The sequence below is a fragment of the Gopherus evgoodei genome, chromosome 7 (assembly GCF_007399415.2).
Source record: "Gopherus evgoodei ecotype Sinaloan lineage chromosome 7, rGopEvg1_v1.p, whole genome shotgun sequence".
Classification (NCBI taxonomy): Eukaryota; Metazoa; Chordata; order Testudines; family Testudinidae; genus Gopherus; species Gopherus evgoodei.
In genome coordinates this window covers 81,884,265-81,911,670 of record NC_044328.1, presented here as the reverse complement: position 1 = coordinate 81,911,670, position 27,406 = coordinate 81,884,265, and the positions used below count along the sequence as shown (strand labels likewise).

General features: G+C 49.7%; 1 protein-coding gene across 1 annotated transcript; it reads left to right on the top strand.

Annotated features, from left to right (window-relative positions):
* Window positions 1-288: 288 nt before the first annotated feature.
* ZMYND10 (zinc finger MYND-type containing 10) lies at window positions 289-27,406 on the top strand. Its single transcript, XM_030571020.1, has 12 exons — window positions 289-383; window positions 960-1,068; window positions 2,628-2,744; window positions 5,496-5,549; window positions 6,854-7,006; window positions 17,352-17,440; window positions 18,049-18,149; window positions 19,429-19,601; window positions 21,132-21,257; window positions 25,074-25,195; window positions 25,589-25,714; window positions 26,562-27,406. Exons 1-12 carry the CDS (start codon window positions 289-291, stop codon window positions 26,659-26,661), a joined length of 1,365 nt encoding a protein of 454 aa, XP_030426880.1. The 3' UTR covers window positions 26,662-27,406.

Genomic DNA, 27,406 nt, shown 5'->3' with positions numbered 1-27,406 from the left:
CTCCGAGCCCACCTGTGCCCCAGGGACGGTGCTGCTACTGCAGAGGGCACTTGGCCCTCTGCTCCCCTCGCCCTGCCCCGTGCCTGCGGGCGGGGCAGACAGACGTTGCAGGGGGGCAGCGGGGCGGACCGTTGAGCTCACAGCCGGGCCCGAGGGAGGGGCGGGGCCGATCCCGGCGCTCCGAATGGGGCGGGTGGGGTTGCCGGGCGCGCGCAGGCCCGGACTCTCGCGGCCGCTTTCCAACCACCCGCCCGCCGCTGTCGGTCTCCATGGTGACGGCGTGGGGCCATGGCGGAGATGGCCGCGGTGCTGCTGCCGGGGGAGGCCGAGGCCCTGGTGCAGGCGCTGCGGAGCGGCCCGCTGCGGAACACCGGAGACCGCGGGTCCGAGACGGGGTGTCCACCACGAAGCCGGGCTGGGGGGAGGGGGTTAAGGAGAAGGGCTGTGGCGCGGGCCTGGCGGGGTGTGGGAGAGGCCCCCGGACGTTAAGGGGCGAGATGTGGAGGAGGGTCCCCAGTTGAGTTGGGGGCGGGGGGAGTCCCTGGGGACTTGAGGGCCGGGGGCAATGTGTGTGCAGTCCCTGCGGGGACAGGGGGGTGTGGGATGAGTCCCCCGAGGGGAGAGACCTGGGCGTGAGGGGAAATGAGTCAACGGGTTGAGTTGAGTGGGGGGTTGTGTGGGCCGGGGGCAGGTGTGAGTCCCCAGTGGGTTTGAGGGGTTGCTCCTCAGGCAAAGGTGAGCCCCACCATATCTGGGGGGATGGGCTGTTTGCGGGAAGAAGCCCTCCAGTTCCATGGGAGGCGCCTCTGATGAGTCCCTCAGAGGGGGGCAAGCATCCGCCTGGGTGGGGGGTTTGTCTCTGAGTGGGGAGGGTGGCATGGAGGGGAGCTGGGGTACCAGGGGTGCCATGGGATGTGGACACTGACTCCCCTGCCCCTGCTCCTGCTCCCGCTCCCTAGATGGCTCCGGCAGCATGAGGCCATCGAGAAGCTGAACATGCAGGCCATTCTGAGTGCCTCTGCTGGCCAGGAACAGCTTCTCATCGAGCTGCTGGTGAACTATGCCAAGGTGAGCACTGTGCAAGCCACAGGGAGCTAGGGGATAAGAGCACCCTCCCCCATGGGGGCAGCATCCAGTGGACAAGACAGAGAGGGAAAGCTCTGCAAGGCCCCGTTCACCCTTCTCTGCCAACCAAGCCTAGGCAACCTTGCCCCCTACAGTGCCTAGTCCAAGTGGGCTCCTTCCTCTTTCTTTGAGGAGAGTCATGTACTAATTCACCTTACTTTAGGGAATGTGTCCTGATATGGAGCCTAAATTTTCTTTTGCTCAAATACAGTCCTTGGTAATCAAATTCTCTCCCTGCTTAGCATCTGCACCCCTCCAATATTATGTAGTCAGCCCTGTTTGTAACACTGCACTCTGGACCTCAGTCATTTAGCCACATTATAGTTTCATAGATTTTAAGGCCAGAAGAGATCATTCTCATCATCTAGTCTGACTTTCTGAATAATTTAGGCCATAGAGCAGGGGTAGGCAACCTATGGCACATGTGCCAAAAGTGGCACACAAACTGATTTTCAGTGGCACTCACACTGCCCGGATCCTGGCCACCGGTCCAGGGGGCTCTGCATTTTAATTTAATTTTAAATTAAGCTTCTTAAAGATTTTAAAAACCTTATTTACTTTACATACAACCATAGTTTAGTTATATATTATAGACTTATAGAAAGAGACTTCCTAAAAATGTTAAAATGTATTACTGGCACGCGAAACCTTAAATTAGAATGAATAAATGAAGACTTGGCACACCACTTATGAAAGGTTGCCGACCCCTGCCACAGAGTTCCACACAGCGATACCTGCATTAAACCCATATCTCATGGTTGAGCTAGCGCCTACTTTTTTAGAATGAGACAGCCAAGCTTGAGTTAAAGACTTCAAGTGACAGAGAATCTACCACATCCCTAGATAAATTGTTCTACCCATTGTTAAAAATGTGTGCCTTATTTTCTAGCCTAAATTTGTTACACCGTTGGCATGTGTTCTTTCCTCCCAGTAACCCTCCTCAGTCCCCAAATCATAGTTGTTGCTGTCCACTGTACTCCCTCCAGTTTGTCTATATTCTGAGTACGAAGAACCCCAGAATTGAACATTGAATGCAAGTTTGGTTGTACCAGAGAGGGACAGTTACTAAACAAAGGGAGTCTCTCTGTCCATGAGGTCATGGGCTATGCGTATCTCTGATGTAACACTGAAGTCAGTGGAGCTCATCTCAGAGATAAATTTGGTCACCTGGAAATGTTGCTGGTTTATTAGGAAATAGACTAGCAGGGCTCTGCCTCCCTCCTTTACCTGCACCAGATGCACTGTCCCATCTCACCCAATGGAAAGGTGGGGACAGATAATGATTTCAGAAATGACTGCTTCATGGATGAAGCAGGTAATATGACAATGAGGCACATGAAAGTACCTAGATAAACAGTGTAACAAAACTGCTAACTCTGAGAGCTGCAGTTTGTCCCAGCATCTTATCCGCTAGGACTAAAATTCTCATATGGACTTGGCTTTCCTGTATGTTTTCTCTTGCCTGAAAGGTTTCACTTTCCACGGTCTATTCTTCTGTCCAGATCCCTACTCTCATCGAGGAATTGATCTCTGTGGAGATCTGGAAGCACAAGGTGTTCCCTATGCTGTGCCAGCTGGAGGATTTCAAGCCAAAAAGCACCTTTCCCATCTACTTGGTGGTGAGTACAGAGAGGTCTTGGAAAACAAACATACAGTATTCATGTGCATTGCCATGATCTAGAATGTCCTGCAGGGTGGTAGCACTGCATGGTACTTCTGCTTCAACAGGCATGCTTCACAAGACACCTTGTCCAGATTCCAATAAGGCTTTTCATATGGTAGCTACATGTGAGTCATTTTCACAGGAAAAACTCTTATGAAACACAAATTCTGTCTGACAGTCACTGTTCACAAGGGCTGAATGGGAGAGAAAAGGTTTTAGGCAATGGTTTAATGATAAAATAACTTATCCTTATTTACATAGGGCCTTTCTTCTCAAGGATCCCAAAGAACTGCTTTTCACAAGGCTCACTTCTCCCACCTTTGAAATGCTGCCACCCCTGTGGTGGAGGGAGCATTGCAGCTGTTTAACAGCACACATAGCAACACTACCTAAGTTTAGGACAGGAAATGAGAAAGGATCTCCTATCCAGTTGAAACTACAGTGGAAATTTTGACAGCCAGCAGAATGTAATCACCTATCCTAGACTTTGGCCGGACACTGGGGTAGCTGCTGCCCCTTTAAAAACAGCCATAGAATTGTGAATGACCGGAAGTTCTCAGGGCTGATCGTTTACATTCAGTTCAAGCACTGAACGTTTATGGTATTCTGGCCATTTAACAGGGCACTAAAAATTTCTTGCTTCTGAAAACAGAGAGACCATCTTTTCTGAGTTTCATTGCCTTTTAGTTAGCGCAGCTCACAGGTGTTCATGCTGTTGATTGACAGGACTCCACACTGTTTGCACCCAGCATGTACGTGGAGGAAGGACAGTCCAGTAAATTCTTTGGGATTCTAAGAAATCCTTCCACAGTCCTGTCTGCCCTGGACACTGCAAATAGGGCCACTAGCTAATGCTGGATCAGGAGGCACTCTCCTAGGAATTGTGATAGCAATAGATACTAATAGTCTATCTAGTCCAGTACTATGGCTCTGATAGCAGCCAAAGATGGATATTTTAGAGCAGTGACAGGCAACCTGTGGCCTGCGGGCCACAGAGGATAATTTGCTGGTGGGCCCCCAGATAGTTTGTTTACATTTGCACAGCCGCACGCAGCTCCCAGTGGCTGTAGTTCACCGTTCCCAGCCAATGGGAGCTGCAGGAAGCTGTGCGGGCTGCAGCGATGTGCTGGCCACCGCTTCCCACAGCTCCCATTGGCTGGGAATGGTGAACTGCAGCTGCTGGGAGCTGCAGGTGGCCGTGCAAATGTAAACAAACTGTCTGGGGTCCCGCCACTGGATTACCCTGATGAGGTGCAGGTTGCCCACCACTGTTTTAGAGGAAGGTGTAGAACTTCCTCAGTATTTGTGGTACCTTAGAGACTAACAAATGTATTTGAGCATAAGCTTTTGTGGGCTACAGTCCACTTCATCGGATGCATAGAATGGAACATATAAGAAGAGTATATATATACATACAGAGAAGATGCCATACCGGCTCTAAGAAGCTAATTAATTAATTATGGCATCTTCTGTGTATGTGTATATATACTCTTCTTATATGTTCCATTCTATGCATCTGATGAAGTGTGCTGTAGCCCATGAAAGCTTATGCTCAAATACATTTGTTAGTCTCTAAGGTGCCACAAGCACTCCTGTTCTTTTTATGGATACAAACTAACACTGCTGCTACTCTGAAACCTGTCACTACCTATAATGCCACCAATGTGCTCTTGGAATTCCAGGCATCTTCACAGCAGCATCTCGTGCCATCTAATGGGATCTCTTGGGTTAGCGTTTCTCAAATGTGGCCATTGAGGCCACATGCGGCCACCAGGGGCTTTTTGTGCAGCCACAGTCTCCTGGAAAGTGATTGTTAACACTGCTTGCCCCTCAAACATACAAATATCACTTTTCACAGAGACAGACTTACTAGTTAGCAAGTCTTTAAAAAAGAAACCAAAAATGCAAAAGAAACAACAGCAAAAGAAACAGGAACGTGCAAAGCACGTTATTTGTTTCTATTCTGTTTAGGTCTATTAAAGAATAGAGACAACTACATTATTTTTATTATTGAGTCTGCAATAAAAAATTAAATAAATAAATTACAATGATTTGGTCATGTATATGTGCATATTTATTTGTTTTTCCTAAAGTTAATTAAGTATTTTAGAAAAAATTGTCAGAGTGGCCACCAGCAAGAGTTGATGTCTGCACTCTGTGGTCACCAAAACATTTCCTGTAAGACTCCCAGGTGACTGGAAAGTGGTGGCCCTTTGCTGCTATAAGAATTTCAGTGAGAGGTCTTCACTGGCCCTTTTGGTGGTGGGACTGATCTCAGTAGCAAAAGATACACCTGTATCTCAGTGCACTAGTATTCTTCTAGTGAAACCAGGAAAACTATTCCAGTAGAGGGGCCATACTGGCCAGCTGCCAGGAACCAGAGGGTATCATTTGCATGATAAACTTGCAGTCTGCAGTGATACAGGGGTTCAGACTCTGGCTCCCAGTTTGCAGTGCTCCAGCGTGTTCTTAGATGATGATGGAGCATTGCTTGCTGGGAGTCGGGACCTGTAGTTTCCCCAGACCACATATCTGTATTAAAGATGAGCCTGGCTAAGGACTCCATGGATTGCATTTGCCTCATCAGCTGAGCTTTTGGCTGCACCTGTATTGGGGGCTACCTCAGTTACAGGCTGGATGCATATTAGCATGGGCACTGTAGATGATGTTCCTCTGACCTTTGCTTTCTCTCCCCACGTTCCCTCAGCTGTACCATGAAGCTTCTATTGTCAACCTCCTGGAGACAGTGTTTTTTCACAAGGTAAGAGATGAGTTCAGCTGTGTTAAATCAAGGGCCCCAGAGTGGGGAAATCCCAGATGTGATTTCAGGTCATGTGTATGAAACATATTTCCCAAGAGTTGTAATTAGAGAGGCAGTGTGATGTAGTGGCCGATCATGGGAGTAGATTCCAGACCTGTGATGAAGTGGGAATTTTCTGTAGTATTTTTGTGAATCTTTTGTGTGCCTCAGTTTTCTCTATATTTTGCCTGGCTACCTGGGGAGTGAGGAAGAACTGAGTCTGCTGTCAGGGCCAGTTAAGAGAGCTAGGTGGATGTGTGTAATCTCGCTGTCTGAGCCTGAATGGGTCATTTAAAAAAAGGACTGACTGAGGCTGACCTCATATTAACAGAAAATCTGAGATGACAGTGGAAAGCCCAGGCACCACGACATTAACACCTAGCAACCAGCAACCTAGAGGGAGATGGATTCCCCCACCTCACCGCAGGGAAGCTGGGCACAGACCCCAGCTCCGGAACAAAGGACTGGAAGGTGTGAAGTTGAGGGATAAAGTGTTGGCTTCTGGAAGAAGTCAGAACTCTCATCTGGAAACTGACCAAAGAGGTCAGACTATGGAGGAGAGACAGAACCTGAGCATGGGATTCACTACAATTTGACTGGGGCTCTGGACTGACCAGAATGGACTATACTTTAACCTTCATTTCTCTGTGCTAACCTAAGGACTTTCAGATTCTATGTGCCTGATGACCAATACATGGTTACCGTATTTTTAAAAGACTGCCTGTGTCACTGTAAATACTGAGAGCATTGCACCCTGAAGGGCTTAAGTACAGCCTCCCGCATGTCTCTGGCTTGGCTAGATTCACTGGAGGGAACCACAGAGAGAGAGAGGAGACGCTGGTGCCAAAGGCCCAGGCTTGGAGGTCACAGACCTTCCCCTGTGGGATTGTATGGGCCCTTTGAGCCTGGCATGATAAAGCTGTTACTCCCAGGAGACTAGTGACAAGCTGGGGCATAGACCAGACCCTGTGACAAGGCCCCCCGAATTCTAGTCCCAGTTCTGCCAGTTTAAAGTTAAAGCATAAAACCACAGACAACTGAGAGTATGGAAATACAGAATTAAGGCAACTCAGACAGCCCATATCTCCATGTTCAGCCTGAAGCCATAAGATAGAGCTCAATCAACTCCCTGTGACACTGAGGTCTGCAGGTATTGGTGCAATTGGACTGGTGTTTTCTAATCAGAAGGCCATCTGAAAAATGATCTTTCTGAAGAGAAAACCTTCTCCTCTCAAACAGCACTCTGATGCCCTCTTGTTATGTAGGAGATCTGCGAATCAGCTGAGGACACTATTCTGGACTTGATTGATTATAGCTACCGGAAACTGACCCTGCTAGCAGCTTGGAGCACCAACAGGGAGTTTCCAACCCACGAAAAGCTTGTGCCTGAGGATCTGACCAATGCATCATCAATGCAGGTGGGTTAAAAGGGCAAGTTTCCAACTTCCAGCAGGTCTATCTGACCTTGTACCTTGGAGGGAAGTTAAATTTCCATGACTGGGAAAGACCATAGTTATAGCCATGAAGGCCCTTGTATCCAGAACCTGATGAATAAATCCACTGTACTTGGGCATTCCTCTACATGAATTTGGTGTTGGTGGAGATCTCTTGATTGGTGATTTGTTCTCACTGGTGGCTCATCATGAGCAGAGACAGTGTGAGTGTTCCCACTCTGTCTACAAGTGTTCTTCAACTGTGACAGTATGAGATTCTCTCTAGGGGCAAGAAGGCAGTTCAGTTTCTATGAACCGCTGCGTTTTTGACCTACCTCCTAAGACTACGAGTGAGGGAACCAATCAGGGTTAATTGCAATGGTATTTTTTTGAGATCTCTATAGGTTTCCACTTGGAATTGGCCTAAGAATATGTCTACACTATGGGATTATTCTGATTTTACAGAAACCGATTTTTTAAAACAGATTATATAAAGTCGAGTGCACGCTGCCACACTAAGCGCATTCATTCGGCGATGTGCGTCCATGTACCGAGGCTAGTGTTGATTTCCGGAGCGTTGCACTGTGGGTAGCTATCCCATAAGTTCCCACAGTCTCCCCCTCCCATTGGAATTCTGGGTTGAGATCCCAGTGCCTGATGGGGCAAAAAACATTGTCGCGGGTGGTTCTGGGTACAGCCTCACCCTTCCCTCCTTGCAAGTAGCAGACAACCGTTTCGCACCTTTTTCCCTGGGTGAACTGTGCAGACGCCATAGCACGGCAAGCATGGACCCTGCTCAGCTCAAGACAGCAATCATGGACGTTGTAAACACCTCGCGCATTCTCGTGCAGTCAATGCTGATCCAGGACCTGCAAAACCAGTCGAGGAGGAGGCGGCTACGGCAGCACGGCGACGAGAGTGACGAGGACATGGACACAGAATTCTCTCAAACTGCGGGCCCCTGTGCTTTGGAGATCATGCTGGTAATGGGGCAGGTTCTAGCCATTGAATGCCGATTTTGGCCCCAGGAAACAAGCACAGACTGGTGGGATCGCATAGTGTTGCAGGTGTGGGACGATTCCCAGTGGCTGCGAAACTTTCGCATGCGTAAGGGAACTTTCATGGAACTTTGTGACTTGCTTTCCCCTGCCCTGAAATGCCAGAATACCAAGATGAGAGCAGCCCTCACAGTTGAGAAGCGAGTGGCGATAGCCCTCTGGAAGCTTGCAATGTCAGACAGCTACCGGTCAGTCGGGAATCAATTTGGAGTGGGCAAATCTACTGTGGGGGCTGCTGTGATGCAAGTAGCCAAAGCAATCATTAAGCTGCTGCTATGAAAGGTTGTGACTCTGTGAAATGTGCAGGTCATAGTGGATGGCTTTGCTGCAATGGGATTCCCTAACTGTGGTGGGGCGATAGATGGAACCCATATCCCTATCTTGGCACCGGAGCACCAGGGGACCCAGTACATAAACCGAAAGGGGTACTTTTCCATGGTGCTGCAAGCACTGGTGGATCACAAGGGACGTTTCACCAACATCCACGTGGGATGGCCGGGAAGGGTTCATGACGCTCACATCCTCAGGAACGCTACTCTGTTTAAATGGCTCCAGCAAGGGAATTACCTCCCAGACCAGAAAATAACAGTTGGGGATGTTGAAATGCCTGTAGTTATCCTGGGGGACCCAGCCTACCCCTTGATGCCATGGCTCATGAAGCCATACACAGGCAGCCTGGACAGTTGTCAGGAGTTGTTCAACTACAGGCTGAGCAAGTGCAGAATGGTGGTAGAATGTGCATTTGGCTGTATAAAGGCGTGCTAGCACACATTACTGACTCACTCAGACCTCAGCCAAACCAGTGTCCCCATTGTTATTGCTGCTTGCTGTGTGCTTCACAATCTCTGTGAGAGTAAAAGGGAGACCTTTATGGCGGGGTGGGAGGCTGAGGCAAATCACTTGGCTGCTGATTACGCACAGCCAGATACCAGGGCAATTAGAAGAGCACACCAGGAAGCGGTGCACCTCAGAGAAGCTTTGAAAACCAGTTTCATCACGGGTCAGGGTACGGTGTGACTGTTGTGTTCATTTCTCCTTGATGAAATCCCCCTCCCCCTTGATTGACTCATTCCCTGTAAGCCACCCACCCTCCCCATTCAATTACCACTTGCTTCCTCAGGAAATAAAATCACTCTCATTTAAAAATCATGTATTCTTTATTAATTAATTATAAAAAGAGGGCAAGAACTGACAAGATAGCTCGGATGTGGTTTGGGAGGAGGATAGGAGGGAAGGAAAAGGCCACTAAAAAATTTCTAAATAATGACAGCCTTTTGGTTGGGCCGTCCACTAGGGTGGAATGGGCAGGTGCACGGAGCCTCCCCCCACGCATTCTTAATCGTCTGGTGGGTGAGGAGGCTAAGGAACACGGTGAGGGGGGAGGGCGGTTATACAGGGGCTGCAGCAGCACTCTGTGATCCTGCTGCCGTTCCTGAAGCGCCACCAGACGCCAGAGCATGTCTGTTTGATCACACAGCAGCCCCAGAGTTACATCCCGACACCTCAGATCTTCCTGCCGCCACCTCTAATCTCGAGCGTCCCTCCTCTCCTCATGTTCGTCCCGCCTATCCTCACGTTGGTCCCTCCTGTCCTCACGGTCACTGGCATCTTTCCTGTACTTTGATACCATGTCCTTCCACTCATTCAGATGAGCTCTTTCATTGCGGGTCACTTCCATGATTTCTGAGAACATTTCGTCTCGTGTCTTTTTTTTCCACCGCCTTATCTGAGATAGCCTTCGGGATGGAGGAGAAGAGACTTGAAAAATTTGCAGCTGCAGGAGGGAGGGAAAAAAGGGAGAGAAGTATTTAAAAAGATACATTTTACAGAACAATGGTTATACTCTTTCATGGTGAACAACACTATTCACCTTACATAGCACATGTGATCTCACTACAAGGTCGCATTTTGCATCTTAATATTGAGTGCCTGCGGCTTTGGTGTTAGAGATCACAGACGCAGGTCCAGGCATCAGAATTCGGCTTGCATGCGGCCATGGTAAGCCATTGTCTTTCGGCTTCTGCAGCCTTCATATATCCAGCGCCCTCCTTTCCCGAATAGCAGGCAAAGCCCGTTGAGTGCTGCTTCTTTCCTGTTAACGTGCAGCACCAGAACCGCCCCCATCCAATTCTCTAGGATGATCGCTTTATCCCTCCTCCCACCGTGTGGCTGGTATCATGGAAGATCGCTGCTAGCCACCCTCCCCTCCACCATGTGGCTGGTAGCAGGGAAGATCCCAGCTAGCCAAATGCAAAAAAGCTCAGCGCCAGTCACCCCCCTCCCACCCCTGCTTGGCTAAATGCAGGGAAGGATTTATTTTAAGCCACAGGCAAACAGCCCAACCATCTCTGTCCCTTTAATTAAATTCCTGAATTTCAACCAGGTTACCATGAACGATATCACTCTCCTGAGGATAACACAGCGAGATAAAGAACGGATGTTGCTTGAATGCCAGCAAACACCGGGACCATACGCAGCTACGCTTTGTCATGCAATGATACCAGATTACTTGCTACATGCATGGCGTGGTCAAGTGTCCTACCATGGAGGACGGAATAAGGCTGCCCTGCCCAGAAACCTTCTGCAAAGGCTTTTGGAGTACCTCCAGGAGAGCTTCATGGAGATGTCCCTGGAGGATTTCCGCTCCATCCCCAGACATGTTAACAGACTTTTCCGGTAACTTTACTGGCCGCGACTGCATCCCAAGTCCTCAGGGCAAATTAATCATTAAAAAACGCTTGCTTTTAAACCATGTTTTATATTTACAAAGATACACTCACCAGAGGTCCCTTCCATGGCTTCAATGTGTTGGACAGTGGCTTGGGAGGGCTGGGAAGGTAATTCCGTCAGGGTGAGAAAAAGCTCCTGGCTGTTGGGGAGAACGGAGTGCTGTGTGCTCTCTGCAAGCTTGTCCTCTTCTTCCTTCTCCTCATCTTCCCCGTCTGCAGAATCCTCAGGCATGGCTGAGATTACCATCCCCACCTCGGAATCCACGGACAGGGGTGGGATAGTGGTGATGGACCCCCCTGGAATTGTAGGCAGCTCAGCGTAGAAGCGGCATGTTTTCGGCCCTGCCCGGGACCTTCTGTTTCCTTCTTTGGTTTTCTGGTAGGCTTGTCTGAGCTCCTTAACTTTCTCACGGCACTGTACTGAGTCCTTGGTGTGGCCTCTCTGCATCATGGCCTTGGAAGTTTTTTCAAATGTTTTTTCATTTCGTCTTTTGAAACGGAGTTCTCTTAGCACAGAATCCTCTCCCCATACAGCGATCAGATCCAGTACCTCCCGTGCGGTCCATGCTGGAGCTCTTTTTTGATTCTTAGGAGACTGCATTGTTACCTGTGCTGATGAGCTCTGCGTGGTCACCTGTGCTGGTGAGCTCTCCACGCTGGCCAAACAGGAAATGAAATTCAAAAGTTCGTGGGACTTTTCCTGTCTACCTGGCCAGTGCATCCGAGTTCAGATGGCTTTCCAGAGCAGTCACAATGGTGCACTGTGGGATACGGTCCGGAGTCCAGTACCGTTGAATTGCGGCCACACTAACCCTAATCCGACATGGCAATACCGATTTCAGCGCTACTCCCCTCGTCAGGGAGGAGTACAGAAATTGGTTTTAAGAGCCCTTTATATCAACATAAAGGGCTTCGTTGTGTGGACAGGTGCAGGGTGAAATCGGTTTAACGCTGATAAATTTGGTATAAACATGTAGTGTAGACCAGGCTAAGGGTATGTCTACACTACAGGATTATTCCGATTTTACATAAACCGGTTTTGTAAAACAAATTGTATAAAGTCGAGTGCGCGCGGCCACACAAAGCACAATAATTCGGCGGTGAGCGTCCATGTACTGAGGCTAGCGTCGATTTCTGGAGCGTTGCACTGTGGGTAGCTATCCCGTAGCTATTCCATAGTTCCTACAGTCTCCCCCGCCCATTGGAATTCTGGGTTGAGATCCCAGTGCATGATGGTGCAAAAACAATGTCGCAGGTGATTCTGGGTAAATGTTGTCACTCATTCCTTCCTCCGTGAAAGCAACGGCAGACAATCATTTCTCGCCCTTTTTCCCTGGATTGCCCTGGCAGACGCCATAGCATGGCAACCATGGAGCCCATTTTGCCTTTTGTCACTGTCACCGTATGTGTACTGGATGCTGCTGACAGAGGCGGTACTGCAGTGCTACACAGCAGCATTCATTTGCCTTTGCAGGGTAGCAGAGACCATAGGTACCAATAGGTACCATCCCTATTGTACCGTCTGCCATGCCATTGTAAATTGGTGATGAGATGACGATTATCAGTCGTTCTGTACCGTCTGCTGCTGTCATGGGTACTCCTGGATGGCCTTCGCTGAGGTCGGCCGGGGGCGCAAAGACAAAAATGGGAATGACTACCCGGGTCATTTCCTCCTTTATGTTTTATCTAAAAATAGAGTCAGTCTTGCCTGGAATATGGGGCAAGTGTACTAGAGAACCAGTGTACCAGAGAACACAGCCGCTCCGTGTCAGATCCTGCAGAAATGATGGGCTGCATGCCATTCTAGGGGGTGTCCCTGCAACAACCCCACCCATTGCTTCCCTCCTCCCTCAACCCTCCTGGGCTACCGTTGCAGTGTCCCCCCATTTGTGTGATGAAATAATAAAGAATGCGGGAATAAGACACACTGACTTTTTAGTAAGATTAAATGAGGGGGAGGCAGCCTCCAGCTGCTATAATAGTCCAGGCAGGACATTAAACGGTGGCGGGGGAGAAGAGCCCAGTCTCCCGCTGCTATGATAGTCCAGGCAGTACAGAATCTTTTCTTTAGACTTGAAAGGGCGGGGGTTGATGGAGCTCAACCCCCAGTTCCTACGATGAAGACAATTACCAGCCGTTCTGTACCATCTGCCGGGAATGACCGGGAGTCATTTCTATTTTTACCCAGGCGCCCCCGGCCGACCTCACTGAGGCCAGCCAGGAGCACTCACAGGATGATGAGGACGGCTATCAGTCATTTTGTACTGTACCATCTGCCACCGGGGAGGGGAGGGGAGGGGAGAGGATGCTGCTGTTCAGTGCCGCAGCACCGCATCTACTAGCAGCATGCAGTAGACATACAGTGACATTGAAAAAAGTCAATAAATGATTTTTTTCCCTTTTCTTTCACGGGAGGGGAAAGGGGGGGTAAATTGACGTGATATACCCTGAACCACCCCGGACAATGTGTTTGACCCTACAGGCATTGGGAGTTCAGCCAAGAATGCAAATGCTTTTCGGAGACTGCGGGGACTGTGGGATAGCTGGAGTCCTCAGTACCCCTCCCCCCCAAGAGCATCCATTTGTTTCTTTGGCTTTCCCTTACGCTTGTCACGCAGCACTATGTTGAGTCCCTGCTGTGGCCTCTGTCTATCATAGCCTGGAGATTTTTTCAAATGCTTTGTCATTTCGTCTTCTGTAATGGAGCTCTGATAGAACAGATTTGTCTCCCCATACAGCGATCAGATCCAGTATCTCCCGTACGGTCCATGCTGGAGCTCTTTTTGGATTTGGGACTGCATCGCCACCCATGCTGATCAGAGCTCCACTCTGGGCAAACAGGAAATGAAATTCAAAAGTTCGCGGGGCTTTTCCTGTCTACCTGGCCAGTGCATCCGAGTTCAGATTGCTTTCCAGAGCAATCACAATGGTGCACTGTGGTATACCGCCCAGAGGCCAATACCGTTGATTTGCGGCCATACTAACCCTAATCCGACATGGCAATACCGATTTCAGCGCTACTCCTCTCGTCGAGGAGGAGTACAGAAACCGGTTTAAAGAGCCCTTTATAGCGATATAAAGGGCCTTGTTGTGTGGACGGGTGCAGCGTTAAATCGGTTTAATGCTGCTAAATTTGGTTTAAATGCATAGTGTAGACCAGGCCTAAGACTCATTTCACACAGGCCACCCAACGCCTACAAGATAGTAAAAACTCGGTCTATGCAGTCCTGGACCAATTTTGAACCAATGACCTAAGGAGAAAAAGGTAATACCCAACCTCCTGAACCATTCCCAGTTCTGGGTGTGTCGTTGTTGCTCCATCGCTTGTTGCTTTTTCAGTTGCATTTTGGTGTGAGACAGTATTGTGCATCAGGGATTTTTTTTCTCAGCTCTTAAAATTCTTCTCTGTAAACAGGACATCAAAATCTTCTTTTAAAATGGATTTAAAGTGAGACACAGCAACCTCAGCTGTAGTCTCCAGAATTGCATTCACCCTTTGGCCTCCTGCCCATACTTATGCTCATCTTTCAAAGCTTGAGAGGAAGTCATGGGACTCCTGAGAACAGTAGGGAAGTGTTTCCCCACTGGGCATTTTTGTTAACTCTTGGAGGTGGCCCAAGGGAGAATGACAGTTTTAGCTACTGCAGTATTGAAAACTACTTATGCTGTGAGGATTCTAAGACCAGAATGGACTATTGTGATCATCTAGTCTGATCTCATGTATAACACAGGCCAGAGAACTTCCCCAAAATAATTCCTGTTTGAATTAGCATATCTTTTAGAAAAACATCTATCCAGTTTGCTCAGGCCCAGTCCAGTCTCTGCTAACTTTATCCACAGCCATCCTTCCATGTGACAGAGTTAAACCAACAATCTTGCTTTCTTTCCCATGACGGAGCCAATTATTAATTATTTATATTAACGTAGGACCTGGGCACCCTAATCATGGACCAGAACCCTATTGTGTTAGGTACTGTACACACTCAGAACAAAAAGACAGTTCTTTCCCGAAAGAGCTTACAATCTCAGTATAATTCAAGAAACAACAGATGGATACAAGGTGAAGGAGGTGTTATCTTTTATTGGACCAGCTTCTGTTGGTGAAAGAGAGACATGCTTTTGAGCTACACAGCTCTTCTTCAGGACCTGCAAATGACTGATGGATACAGACAGAGTGGGGAGTACAAGGGATCAGTGAGGCTGTGTTGGTCTGCGTGATGGCCATAGTCTCAGCACACCACTTGTCTAACCAGTGAGGGTAATTAACCGGTTTGGAACAGTTTACCCAGGGTTGTCACTGATTCCCTGTCACTGACAATTTTTAAATCAAGATTAATTTTGTAAAAGGTCTGCTCTAGGAATTGGTTTTGAGTGTTCTATAGCTGTGTTATTATAGGACGCCAGACTAGTTGATCACAATGGTCCCTTCTGGCCTAGGAACCCTTGAACCATTGTCAAGTTTTTTGTAGGTGTCACATCAAAGGAGAGTTTTAAGGAGGTTTTTGAAGGTGGATAATCAGGTGGCTTTTATGGGGAACTCCTCCCATATATGAAGGCTAGCAAGGGAGAAAGCACAAAGATGCTTGTTTTGAAATTTAACAAGTGGGCAATGAAGCCTGCCTCCACCGGCTGATCAGAGGCAAGAGTTGATATATGTCAATACCATATGGGAAATGGTAGGTAAGGTGGGGATAGGCCATGAAGGGACTTGAGGGTGAAGACAAGTAACTCCTATTTGCAATGGAGAAAGGGGAGCCAGTAGAGGAACTCAAAGAGAGGAGGTGTGGTTAAAGTGAGGTCCAGGAAAATGATCTTTTCAGTCAGAATGCTTCTGCGTAGCAAGGCAAGGTTGCATTTGTCAAGGACAGAAGAGGATGTTCCGTAGTCAAGACACAAAGTGATGAGAGGTTGCAAAAGTTTTAGCTGTGTGGATGGATAGGGAAGGTTGTATCTTAGAGGTGTTAGGATGGAAGAATCAGCAAGATTTAGACATAGCCTGGATGTGAGGACCGAGAGAGGGATGAGTCAAAGATGACAACCAACATTTGGGCCTGAGGGAGGATGGTGGCAGTGTCCACAGCAACTGAGAAAGGAGGGAGGGAGGGAGGGAGGCTTATGGGGTGGGAAAGATTAAGAGCTCTGGTTTGGTCATGTTGAGCTTAAGATGATGGCTGGAATTCAACATGGAGTTATCAGAGAGACCAATGGAGAGTTTAGTTTGGACAGGAGACAAGTTCTGAATGGCAAGGTAGATCTGTGCGTCATTGGCATAGACATGATAGGTGAAGTCATATCCATTGCTTAGGACTGCAATTGCTTTAGAGCACAGCATCCTCTGTCATCCTACCTAGCTGTCTGCCCTGATCACTCAGCTCCCTATCCCCCTAATGCAATGGACTCAGACTCTCATAGACTTGAATGCCCAAAGGAACCATCGTGATCATCTAGTCTGACCTCCTGCACATTGCAGGCCACAGAACCTCGCACCCTCCCCACTCCTCTAATAGACCTCTAACCTCTGCCTGAGTTACTGAAGTCCTCGAATCATGATTTAAAGACTTCAAGTTGCAGAGAATCCACCATTTACACTAGTTTAAACCTGCAAGTGACCTGTGCCCCATGCTCCAGAGGAAGGCAAAACCCCCCTAGGGTGCTGCCAATTTGACTTGGGGAAAAATTCCTTCCCAACCCCAGATACAATGATCAGTTATGTGGGCAAGATCCAGCAGCCAGACATCAGGAAAGAATTCTCTGTAGTAACTCAGAGCCCTCCCCATCTAGTGTCCCGTCTCTGGCCATTAGAGATGTTTGCTGCTAGCAGTCACAGATCGGCTACATGCCATTGTAGGAAGTCTCATCATACCATCCCCTCCATAAATTTATCAAGCTCAGTCTTGAAGCCAGTTAGGGTTTTTGCCCCACTGCTGCCCTTGGGAGGCTATTCCAGAACTTTACTCCTCTGATGGTTAGAAGCTTTCACCTAATTTCAAGCCTAAACTTCTTGGTGGCCAGTTTATATCCATCCACACAACCTGGGGAGGATCCAGACGCGGGATCATGACATTGGAGTTTACAGAAGGGATTCGGGGCAGATATCTGGAGGTGGGGTCATGTTAATGTTAGGATCTCTCAAATGGTGGATCAGGGCAGTTACTCCTTCCTTGGGCTGGACTTGAGCACTCAACATCAGGACTAGGTAAATGGTCAGTCCTGCTGCGACCTGGCTGTATATGACACTGCCAGCAGCAGCCTATGGCATACTTCATATGGGGAGCCTGGTGCATTCATGTTATGGACTAGCTGCTATCTTCAGCAGTGCTTACACCATTCAGCTCTCTGTCACTGTCTTGTAAGAAAGGCATTTGTGTGACAGCAGTTTACATTGATCTTGGGGCAGGAATCAGCATTATGTGGCTTGGGCTTCTTAATAAATCCTTGACTACTGAGACCCAGCTCATATGCTGCCTCCTTTATTACTCTGCAGAAAAAAATCTAGCCCTATATCCGGTGTGCTTGTTAGAGTCTGTGCTTTCATCCCTGTAGGAACTACAGAAGCAGGCAGAGATGATGGAGTTTAAGATCTCCCTGAGGGCTCTTTCTGTGCTCCGTTTCATCACTGATCAGGTAGACAGGTAAGCAGCTGGCTCACAGGAGAATCTAGAGATGAGCCTAGGAACTGGGATGGGCTTGTTTAAGTCATTGCACTGGTCTGCGGGTGTCAGTCCTGTGCTCAGGGACTGGGAGCATCAGTTCTGGCACAGTGCCCTGTTGTCTGGATCCTGCTGTGTGTAGTAGCTGGATGTGCAGATCATGGCACTACAGTTCCAGTGTGTGCTTCCTCCTGTTCTCAGTAGCTGGCACTGAGAACTCGATGTGCTGATTTGGCTCTCAGAGTGAATCTTGCTGGGCATTTGATTTGCAGATCCATCCTAGCAGCTGAAAGTATCAAACCTAGCACCAGGGTCTGGGATCTGACTTTGCCCGATGGCTGGCTGTGTGGATCCTGGCACTGTGCCCTGGTGTGTAGATCCTGCCGTGCTTGAGTGACTGGTTGTGTGGATCCTGGTGTGGGATCAGGCTATTCTCAATGGCTGCTTGTATGGATTTTGCCCTGGTCTGACTGTAATTTATTTTATTTTGTCACTTTGCTTCTTCCCCAGAGTCTTGGGGACCATTTGTAGCTGATCTTGTACTGTTCACAATAGGTGTTTTCACTAGTTCCTCTCTTGTTTTTCTCCAGTTTGCCACTGAGTGCCCTGACACGGATGCTGAACACTCATAATGTGCCCTGCCTCCTGATAGAGCTCCTGGAGCATTGTCCATGGAGCTGCCGCGAAGCAGGTATGAATCATGTGCTCGTACCTTAGTGCATCCATGGGGCTGTGGCATTTTCTACCTGGAGCTCCATCTGGTAGGTGGTTCCCATATAGGGAGAAATAGCTGAAAGGTCCTCCCTAGATTCAGTTTTCACTCTCCATCTTTCACATGGATTTCCATGTGGCGTTTCCATCTCCCTCCCCTCCCCTCCAGGTACATGGAATCACTTCCTGCGTGGACTGTATGCGCCCATTGGCTCCACTCTTGAGCAGACACCGCTCAGCTGGGATTGAGGAGCTGTGCTTCCAAAAATGGTCTCTGCTTGTGGCTGTCTCTCATCCAAATCTGGCAGCTCCCAAGCTGGTGTCCCCAATGCAGTAAAAGAGGACAATACAACCCTAATGTATCTGCCAGCCCCCTTCTCCCACCCCTTCCTGCCCTGCAGGGAGTCCTCATGCTCTGTGAGTAGCAACAGGATCTGCTTAGAAAGACCTGGTTATCAGCCCACTTCTCCCTGGCAACTGTGCCCCCATTCCACCCGTGCTGTCTGCACTGAGGCCCCATTCAAACTGGAGTTCCAAACAGGTTTAACCGTTACGCTTCAGGCCACCTTAAACTGGGTTCTCATACAGTGGATCAGATCAGTGTTGGCAGAGTTAACCTGATTCAGAATCAGGCTGGCTAGTCCACACTAGCATTACAGGGGTTCAGCCACAACCAAGTATAGGCATGGTGGTTAATTTAGTAGCAAGGCCTGTGTAGGCAAGATCACTGGCTACACAACACATCCCTGGAATGGCAAGGAAAGGCAGATAAGTGTGGGAAGCACAGTCGTGATCTCCTCCAGGAGTCCAAGCTGCTCCCAGAAGCTACACATCATCTTTCTTTGCTCTTGCCACAGACCCGTGATCACTTCTTCCATTTCTTCTCTTCCCACAAGAACCCTCTCCCTGAGCATTGTCTGCTATACCTGAGTGAATGCACAGATGATAAAACCATGGGCTCTGTTCATCTCTCTTAGATCCTTATCTAGCCCCATCACCTTTCTCTGAACATCTTACAATCTTTTAATATGTTTATCCTCACACACCCCTGTGAGATAGGGAAGTGCTATTGGCCGCACTTTACAGAGGGAAACTGAGATGAAGAGAGACTAATTGACTCACCCAGGGTCACACAGGCAGTCTGTGTTGGAGCAGAGAATTGAACCTAGGTCTAAGTCCCGGCTAGCTCCCTAACCGTTGGGCCCTCTTTTCTCTGGTGTCTCAGTCTCACCCTCTGTCTTACTGGCTGTGTCTCTCAGGCAAGCTAAAAAAGTTTGAGAATGGAATGTGGCATGTGGTGCCTCCTGAAGACCATGTGAAGATGACCAAGCTGGATGGGCAAGTGTGGATTGCCCTTTATAACCTCCTCCTGAGCCCAGAATGCCAGCGGAAATACAACTTGGACGGTTTCAACAAGAGCCAGCTCCTAAAGGTACAAGACTTCAGTGTGCATAGCCTGTATATATACCCAGCATGGTGCCTAGGCACAGGGAGGACTAGGACCTTCCCATAGGTATAGATACCCTCTTGTCATCACTTTCAAAATGTGCCAGGTGAGCATTTCCTGGCTGAAACCTGTATCACAAGCTGGGAAATACCATGTAGTCAGTTCCAAGATGGCTTCTTTGTTCATGCCAGTCAAGTTTAGAGGCAAATACCCCATCAACTGGCATGAATTTGCTCTTTGTTGATCAGCAGAATCCAAGGACAGAGAGGGCCATGGAGACTAGACTCATCCTAGAATAGTCTCTCCAGGCCAGGTTTGAGACCCATTGACAGGATGTGTTGGGAAACTCACACTGCTGCTGCAGTTTCTGTGGAGATATAGTGCTGCCAATCCACCACCTTAGTGAGAATTTCACAATTGGCTTGTTGAGGTGGAGAGGTTTATTTTATTGCTTTAATTAGGGTTATGCCATGTTTGGATTTAGTGCCTGTAGAAGGATGAGTCTGAGAAAACTAGAGCCACACACCATGCTGGCAGGTGCTATGTAAACCTCCCATAAATAGCTCTGCCAATGCAGCTCAGTCCCAGCCTGCCGGCCCACCTCCCGCTTTTCCAATCCTGGGCTCCTGCACAACTCTGACAATGCACCTCAAACCCAACCCACAGCACCCCTCCCCCTGCTATTCCAGCCCTGAGCTCCCCACACAATCCAGAAAGTGCCCGTCAGTTCTCACCCACAGCTCTTCCTGCAGTTCCAAGTACTGCAGGCTTTTGACACTTCTTAATACCTAGCTGTGCTGTTGACAGGGGTGAAAATAACTTACAGGACTGCTGGAGTCCTGAGGGGGGCATGGCCTCATCCAGAAGAGGCGTGGTCTCTACTGGAAGGGGTGGGGCCTCTCAAGATTTAAAGGCCTTGTGGCATTGGCTGTGGCTGTGAGCCCCAGGGCCTTTAAATCAATGCGGGGCTCCCAGCTGCAGAAGTGGCTGGGAGCCCTGGGGCAAATTAAAGGGCCCGGGGCTCCGGCCACCGCGGAGCTCCGGGCCCTTTAAATCCCCATCGCAGCTCTGGCTGCCAGAGCTGAGGGTGGGATTTAAAGGGCCCAGAGCTCCCGTGGCTGCGGGAAGCCCTGAGCCCTTTAAATCTGGCCCCAGCCCGGCCGCTAGAGCCGCAGGCAGGATTCAAAGGGCTCTGGGCTGCCCACAGCTGCGAGAGCTCTGAGCTCTTTAAATCCCCACTGCGGAAGCTGATGCAGTCCGGCACGGCGTACTGGCTTACTTTCACCTCTGGCAGTTGATGTTGAGCAATGGAGCCCCAATGAATTTAGCCCTTGATGATGATAACCCTTCTGCACTCTCTTTTGCAGTTAATGCTCTGCTCATTGGGGCATTGCTGAGCTGGCATGTAGCCACCTGGCCAGTTTTCCAGCAGCTTGTTTTTTAACCAGTGGATTATTTCTTTGCCTTGTTCTGATCTCTCTCCTTTCACCCTCCTCTCTCTCTCTCTGGGTTTAGCTCCGTGCATTCCTGACTGATGTCCTCATTGACCAGTTGCCAAATCTGGTGGAGATGCAGAGATTTCTGAGCCACCTCGCAGTGACAGAGCCTGTTCCACCCAAAAAGGACCTCATCCTGGAGCAGGTACCTCCAGCACCATCCCTCTCCCAAGGCCAGTTGGTCTCCTCCATTCCAGCTGCACAAGGCTGCTGCATTTCATATTGGATAGCATTCTGTAATCCCACCTCCCATTTCCAAAGGCTGAGTATATTCCCACCGCTTGGAGAATGTGGTGCTGTGATGAGAGAGGGCACATGCCCTGGCACTGAACCTGTGCTTTGCACTCTTCTTTTTACTGGCCCTATAACGGCATCCAGTTCTTCCTCACATTAGTAATGGGCCTCTGCTCTATCAACTATCATCCCCTGAGGAGCTTACTTCCACACAGGCCAGACAGGCAGCTGAGAAGCAGGGAGTTCGCCCTTGCATCAGGCGATGGTGATATGAGAGCAAAGCCAGAGTCACCAGAGCCCTGGGATGGAATTCTATATTATGGAGAGCAAGGATGGCTCAGTGATTAGGGCATTACCCTAGGACTTGGGAGAACTGAGTTCAATCCCTGCTTTGCCACAGACTCCTTGTGTGAGTGACTCAGTCTCTGTCTGCCTCAGTTCCCCATCTGGACAATGGAGATAATACCCTTGTCCCCAAAAGGGGTGTTTGAAGTCCAGATACATGCACTGTTGATTGTGAGGTGCACAGCTACCATGGTAATGGAGGCCATATCAGTACCATAGGTCAAGTTGTGCCTGCCTTTTCTTCTACCCAGTACCTGGATGGGAGCCTTGCACAGAATCCAGCTCTCACTAGCACTGCTCTCTCCGCACCCTACTCCAGTAGCGGTTTGTGGACAGCCTTTGCTTCATGCTGCAGCCAGGGCTGAGTGGAGAGCAAGGCAGCAGCCAACAGCCAGGGCTTTGTCAAGTGGGACCTTAAAAACCTCTAAGGATGGAGATTCCACCACGTCCCTAGGTAACCAACCCATTCCAGTGCTTCACCACCCTCCTAGTGAAATAGCGTTTCCTAATATCCAACCTAGACCTCTCCCACTGCAACTTGAGACTATTCTTCTTGTTCTGTCATCTGCCACCACTGAGAACAGCCTAGCTCCATCCTCTTTGGAACCTCGCTTCAGGTAGTTGAAGGCTGCTATCAAATCCCCCCTCACTCTTCTCTTCTGCAGACTAAACAAGCCCAGTTCTCTTAGCCTCTCTTCATAAGTCATGTGCCCCAACCCCTTAATCATTTTCATTACCCTCCACTGGACTCTCCAATTTGTTCACATCCCTTCTGTAGTGGAGGGACCAAAACTGGATGCAATACTCCAGGTGTGGCCTCACCAGTGCCAAATAGAGAGGAATAATCACTTCCCTCGATCTGCTGGCAATGCTTCTGTAATACACCCCAATATGTCGTTGGCCTTCTTTGCAACAAGGGCACACTGCTGACTCATATACAGCTTCTCATCCACTGTAATCCCCAGGTCCTTTTCTGCAGAACTGCCGCTTAGCCAGTCAGTCAGTCCTCAGCCTGTAGCAGTGCCTGGGATTCTTCCTTCCTAAGTGCAGGACTCTGCATTTGTCCTTGTTGAACCTCAACAGATTTCTTTTGGCCCAATCCTCTGGACCCTAGCCCTACCCTCCAGTGTATTTACCTCTCCTCCCAGCTTAGTGTCATCTGCAAACTTACTGAGCATGCAATTCATCCCATTATCCAGATCATTAATAAAGATGTTAAACAAAACTGGCCCCAGGACTGACCCTTAGGGCACTCCGCTTGATACTGGCTGCCAGCTAGACATCAAGCTGTTAATCACTACCCATTGAGCCCAATGATCCATCCAGCTTTCTATCCGCCTTATAGTCCATTCATCCAGCCCATACTTCTTTAACTTGCTGGCAAGAATGCTGTGGGAGACCGTATCAAAAGCTTTGCTAAAGTTAAGAGTTAGCAATGCAGGGGCTGGCAGCTATTGCTCTGGAGGGTTTTGTGTGGCCCTTCAATGTGCTGCCATTCTAACCTCGTCAATCTCCTTTTCAGCTTGCATCACTAGCTTCATGCATGTCATTGGAATTCAGCATCTCGAGTGGGTTGGGGGAAGCCAGCTGCAGTCACACATGCTAATCATGGATCCTGCCCCATGAACTCACCCACTGTCATTGTGCCAAGCAATGATGAAAAAGGCTTTTTCCACTGGTTGCTTCTCTGAGAACAATCCTTCTCTCGCCATCTCTGCTTGGCCATTTTACTCCGCAGGGATGACGGCTCCTTTGAAGCAGCAGCTTTTCTTCTGGAGCTTGAGCTCTGTGCTCTGTTCTTGGCTGGCATTTGCTCTTTTGCATTGAAAGGCTCTCGTGAGGGTGTTTCTGTTCAGAGAAATGATGAGTGGAAAAAGTTCTCAGTTTTGGGAGAAAGATCAAATCAGGCAAGAGATTCTGGGAGCTGGGTCACACCCCCGGCTTGGTGGGAGTGCTTCATGTTACTGGAATTCAAGTCTTGCTGCTGATCTCTCACTCCCAAGGATTAGAGGGAGGCATAGCCTTGTTTCACCTAGCCCTTATCACCTCTGTCAGTGAAGGAATCTGAAATAAGTCTCATCACCTCCATCCTCCTGGGAATTCAAGGAGTGTGTTGGTGTAAGGGAGGGAATTAGGAGAATTTAAGGAGGCAAATGTACTGGGAAGATGAAGCAGGTCTGGGGGATCAAAGCACCTCCCAGAATAAATGCTGTTAACAACTGAGCTTTCCCTTCAGTGTCATGCAACTAGCAGGCACGTGCTATGGCCTCTTCTCAATAAATGCGGAGAAGGAGTTCTTCTCATAGCAGACTGCTGTGGCTTCTGCAGATCTGTCATATCTTGCTTCACCCCCTACATGCACAATTGGCAGGTCTATATGTGTACATCTCTCTCCAACCTGTACACACACAGATATGTCACCTCTTCCTTCAACTCCTACACATATTTGTATGTATACATAGAGATCTGTTATCTTTCTTCACCCCTGTGTGTGGGCGGTGGGTGAACGAGCTGTTGGGGGAGGCTAGCCCTGAGCCTCTCCCCCTCTGCCCGAGGCCCCGCACCTCCCGCTCCCTTTCTGCCCCCTCTTCCCTGCTGGAGCCCAGAGCACCCTCTGCCCCCGCAGCTGCCTGGCACGCTGGGCAGGCGGCAAGGCCGGAGCACCCCTAGCCCCAAGCAAGTTGCTTGGCCCCAGCATCCTCAGCCCCAGAACGTTGGGCAGGGGGTGCAGCCGGAGTGCCCCCTGCCCCAGAATGCTGGGTGGGTGTGTGGCACAGCCAGAGTGCCCCCAGCCCCAGGTGAGCAGCTTGGCCACAGTGCCCCCAGCCCTGTAGCACTGGGCAGGCAGGTGGCATGGTCTCAACACCCCCAACCCCTGCACTGGGTGGATGGCACCACGTGGCCGTAGGCCCAGCATCGCCAGCCGTGGACCTTGCAAGCACCAGCCTCAGTTTGCCTGCCCCAGACTCTCGACCACAGAAGAGTGGGAAGGGGAACTGGGAGCAGGCAGGAGGAGGTCTGGGGGTGGAGCGTGGCCAGGGCCACACCAGACTGTTTGGAGAGGCACAGCCTCCCCCAGCCTATGCTACCCGCTGCGCATGCCCCTGCACACAAATGTGTGTACACAAACAGCTCTGTCACATCGTCCTTTAGCTCCCTACATGCACATGTACACACACAGATTTGTCACGTCTTCCTTCATCCCACACACATCCTTCATCCCTGCTTCCGGCTCTCATACAAGTCCGTGCTCATCACCTGCCTGAGCTACCCCAGGCATTGTTGCTGCCCCTGCATGTCCTGCCCCAGAATCACCCCCACATTGGCAGGCTTATAATGCTGGAACACGATGCTCCTCTCACCCTTTTCACTGTCCCGACAGGTTCCTGTCATCAGGGACCACATTATCAGAGAGAATTCTGGGAAGTGGCAGGCGATCGCCAAGCACCAGGTGAAGCACATGTTCAGCCCCTCAGAGGACGAGTTGAAAGACCTGGCGTGCCGGTAAGACCCCAGTATGATGAGCAACCCTGAGCTCATGCTTGCAGGAGAGTCCGTTTGCAAAGCCAGTCCCCATTTTCCTCTTGTGCCATGAGGCTGCTAGCTATAAGAGATTCAGCACAACCATCATCACAATGAGCAGGGGCATCTTGACAAGAGAAAATAGCCAGCGTAAGTTTCACTGCCCTGGGGAGGACTGAGACACTAAGCGAGGCAGGAATCCTAGCCTGCAGCAGAAGGTCCCTTTGGAGAGTGGAATGGGAAGGATAGCAGGGTCAGATCTAAAGGCTCTATCCTGTGCTGGAGGGTAAAGAAGATGAATCAGGACAGGCACCACCTTTCATATCATGAGTCTTCTGCTCCAGGTGCTGATGCTTGCTTTCTATCCCCAACCAGGTGGGCACAGACATACAACCTGGATGTGATGGAGGCTCTCGTCCCAGAGAAACCCAAGTGCGGGCTGTGCGGCTCTGAGGCAACAAAGCGCTGCTCTCGCTGCCAGAACGAGTGGTACTGCAAACGGTAATGATTGTTAGTGTTGTCTGATCTGTCAGAGCTCCCTGCTGCCCTCAGGGCTTAGCTGGGATCTCACCTCTCCCTTGGGCACGCAGCTGGTACTAGAGTCCTGCTGTGAGACCTGGCCATGCCAATGCTAGGACTTGGTCCTTTGTCTGGAGCAAGTGGTGCTCACTGTTACCTGAATATGCTGGGTCTAGCAGCCCTGGCTGGTCTCTGCACCTCTCATCATGACAGCTGTTATACCCCATGAACCTGGGCTTCATGACTGTCATGGAGTTTCAAATCAGTGCATGAATTCACTGGAGCTGTGAGGTCAGCTGTCCCTGCACCACAGTAAATCTCCACTGGGGTCAGTTATGTTACACGCCGGAGCAGAAGCAGCCTTTTCATATTGCCTTTTATGAAAAGCCCAGTGAATTTTGTGCTGATGCTGGAAGGTGCTGGGCTGATACTCCGGAGTCCCCTGTTTATCCACAACAAAAGCAGCAGTGTGAGCTTCCCACCTTACCCTCTCCCCTGTGAATGTGCTTCTCCTTATATCTAGAGGGAACCACCCTGGATGGGAATTCAGTGTCCTTGGTCTCTTTGAGACTCCTTAGCCTCATTGCTGAGACTAGCAGAGGGGGCCAGTCAGTGACAGTGGCTATGGGCAATTGACCACTACAACAGATACCCCTACTCTGTTTAACACAGACCACAGAGCCACGGGTAGATGGGAACAGGTTTTGTCACTGGCTGGCCCTTATTTAAAGCAGACAAGTAGAGCTGAAGGCCTCCATAGCGCGTCTCAACCCCCTGATCCAGTTTCCGATGTGTTCCTTTCTACCATTGCCCTTCTTTCCCTTTGCAGGGAGTGCCAGGTGCAGCACTGGCAGAAGCACAAGAAAGCTTGCAACCTAATGGCTGATGCCCTGAAGAAAATAAAAGAGGACCTGAAAGTGCAGCCGTAATGCAGAGCCAGAGCCTTCCAAAGAGGGACTTCTCCTCCCAGGCATTCCAGCAATCCGAGAGCAAAGGGTTGCCAGTTAGAACTAGAGACGGACAACCCCTTGTTCATCTAACCTGGGCCCAGTGCACCACTGCTGCCTGCCTCCTGTGTAACTGTGCATGCTGTGGTCGTGCATGGGCTGCTCCAGATCCCAGCCTTGCAGCCACGGACAGTAGGCCTAGATCCGCTACCATGAGATCATGCTCAGCTCAGCGGGAGGCAGCAGCCACTGGCCAGCACAACTGCTGAGATTGGGAGCCTTGGTTCTCTCATACCCCATTCTGTCTCCTAGTTTCTGAACCCTTCCTTGCTTGAGAACAGGCTGCTCCTGACCTCAGGGACTCATTTATGCTAAGCAGCTTTCTCCGTGCTGCCACCTATGACTCAGAAGCAGCTTGTGTTACTGGGCATCCTACCTGAAGCAGGCACCACCTGCTGTCATGCAGCATGTCAGTGAGCGCAGATCTCGCCACTCTGTGGCAGAGCACAATGGCTGCTAACAAGTTTGAAACTAACCACTGACTGCTGCTCTCACTACCTGCTGCTGGGAATGTACCATGGGCCTTAAGAAAAAAAACATTTTCTGCTCCCAGGGCTCAGAGGCCAGCAATAGCCGCACTGGGCTCAGACCCTCTTCTGCTGTGACTCCCACCTCCCCCCCCCCCCGCCTTACAATTTGTTCTCCAGTAAATGGGTTGAACCACTAA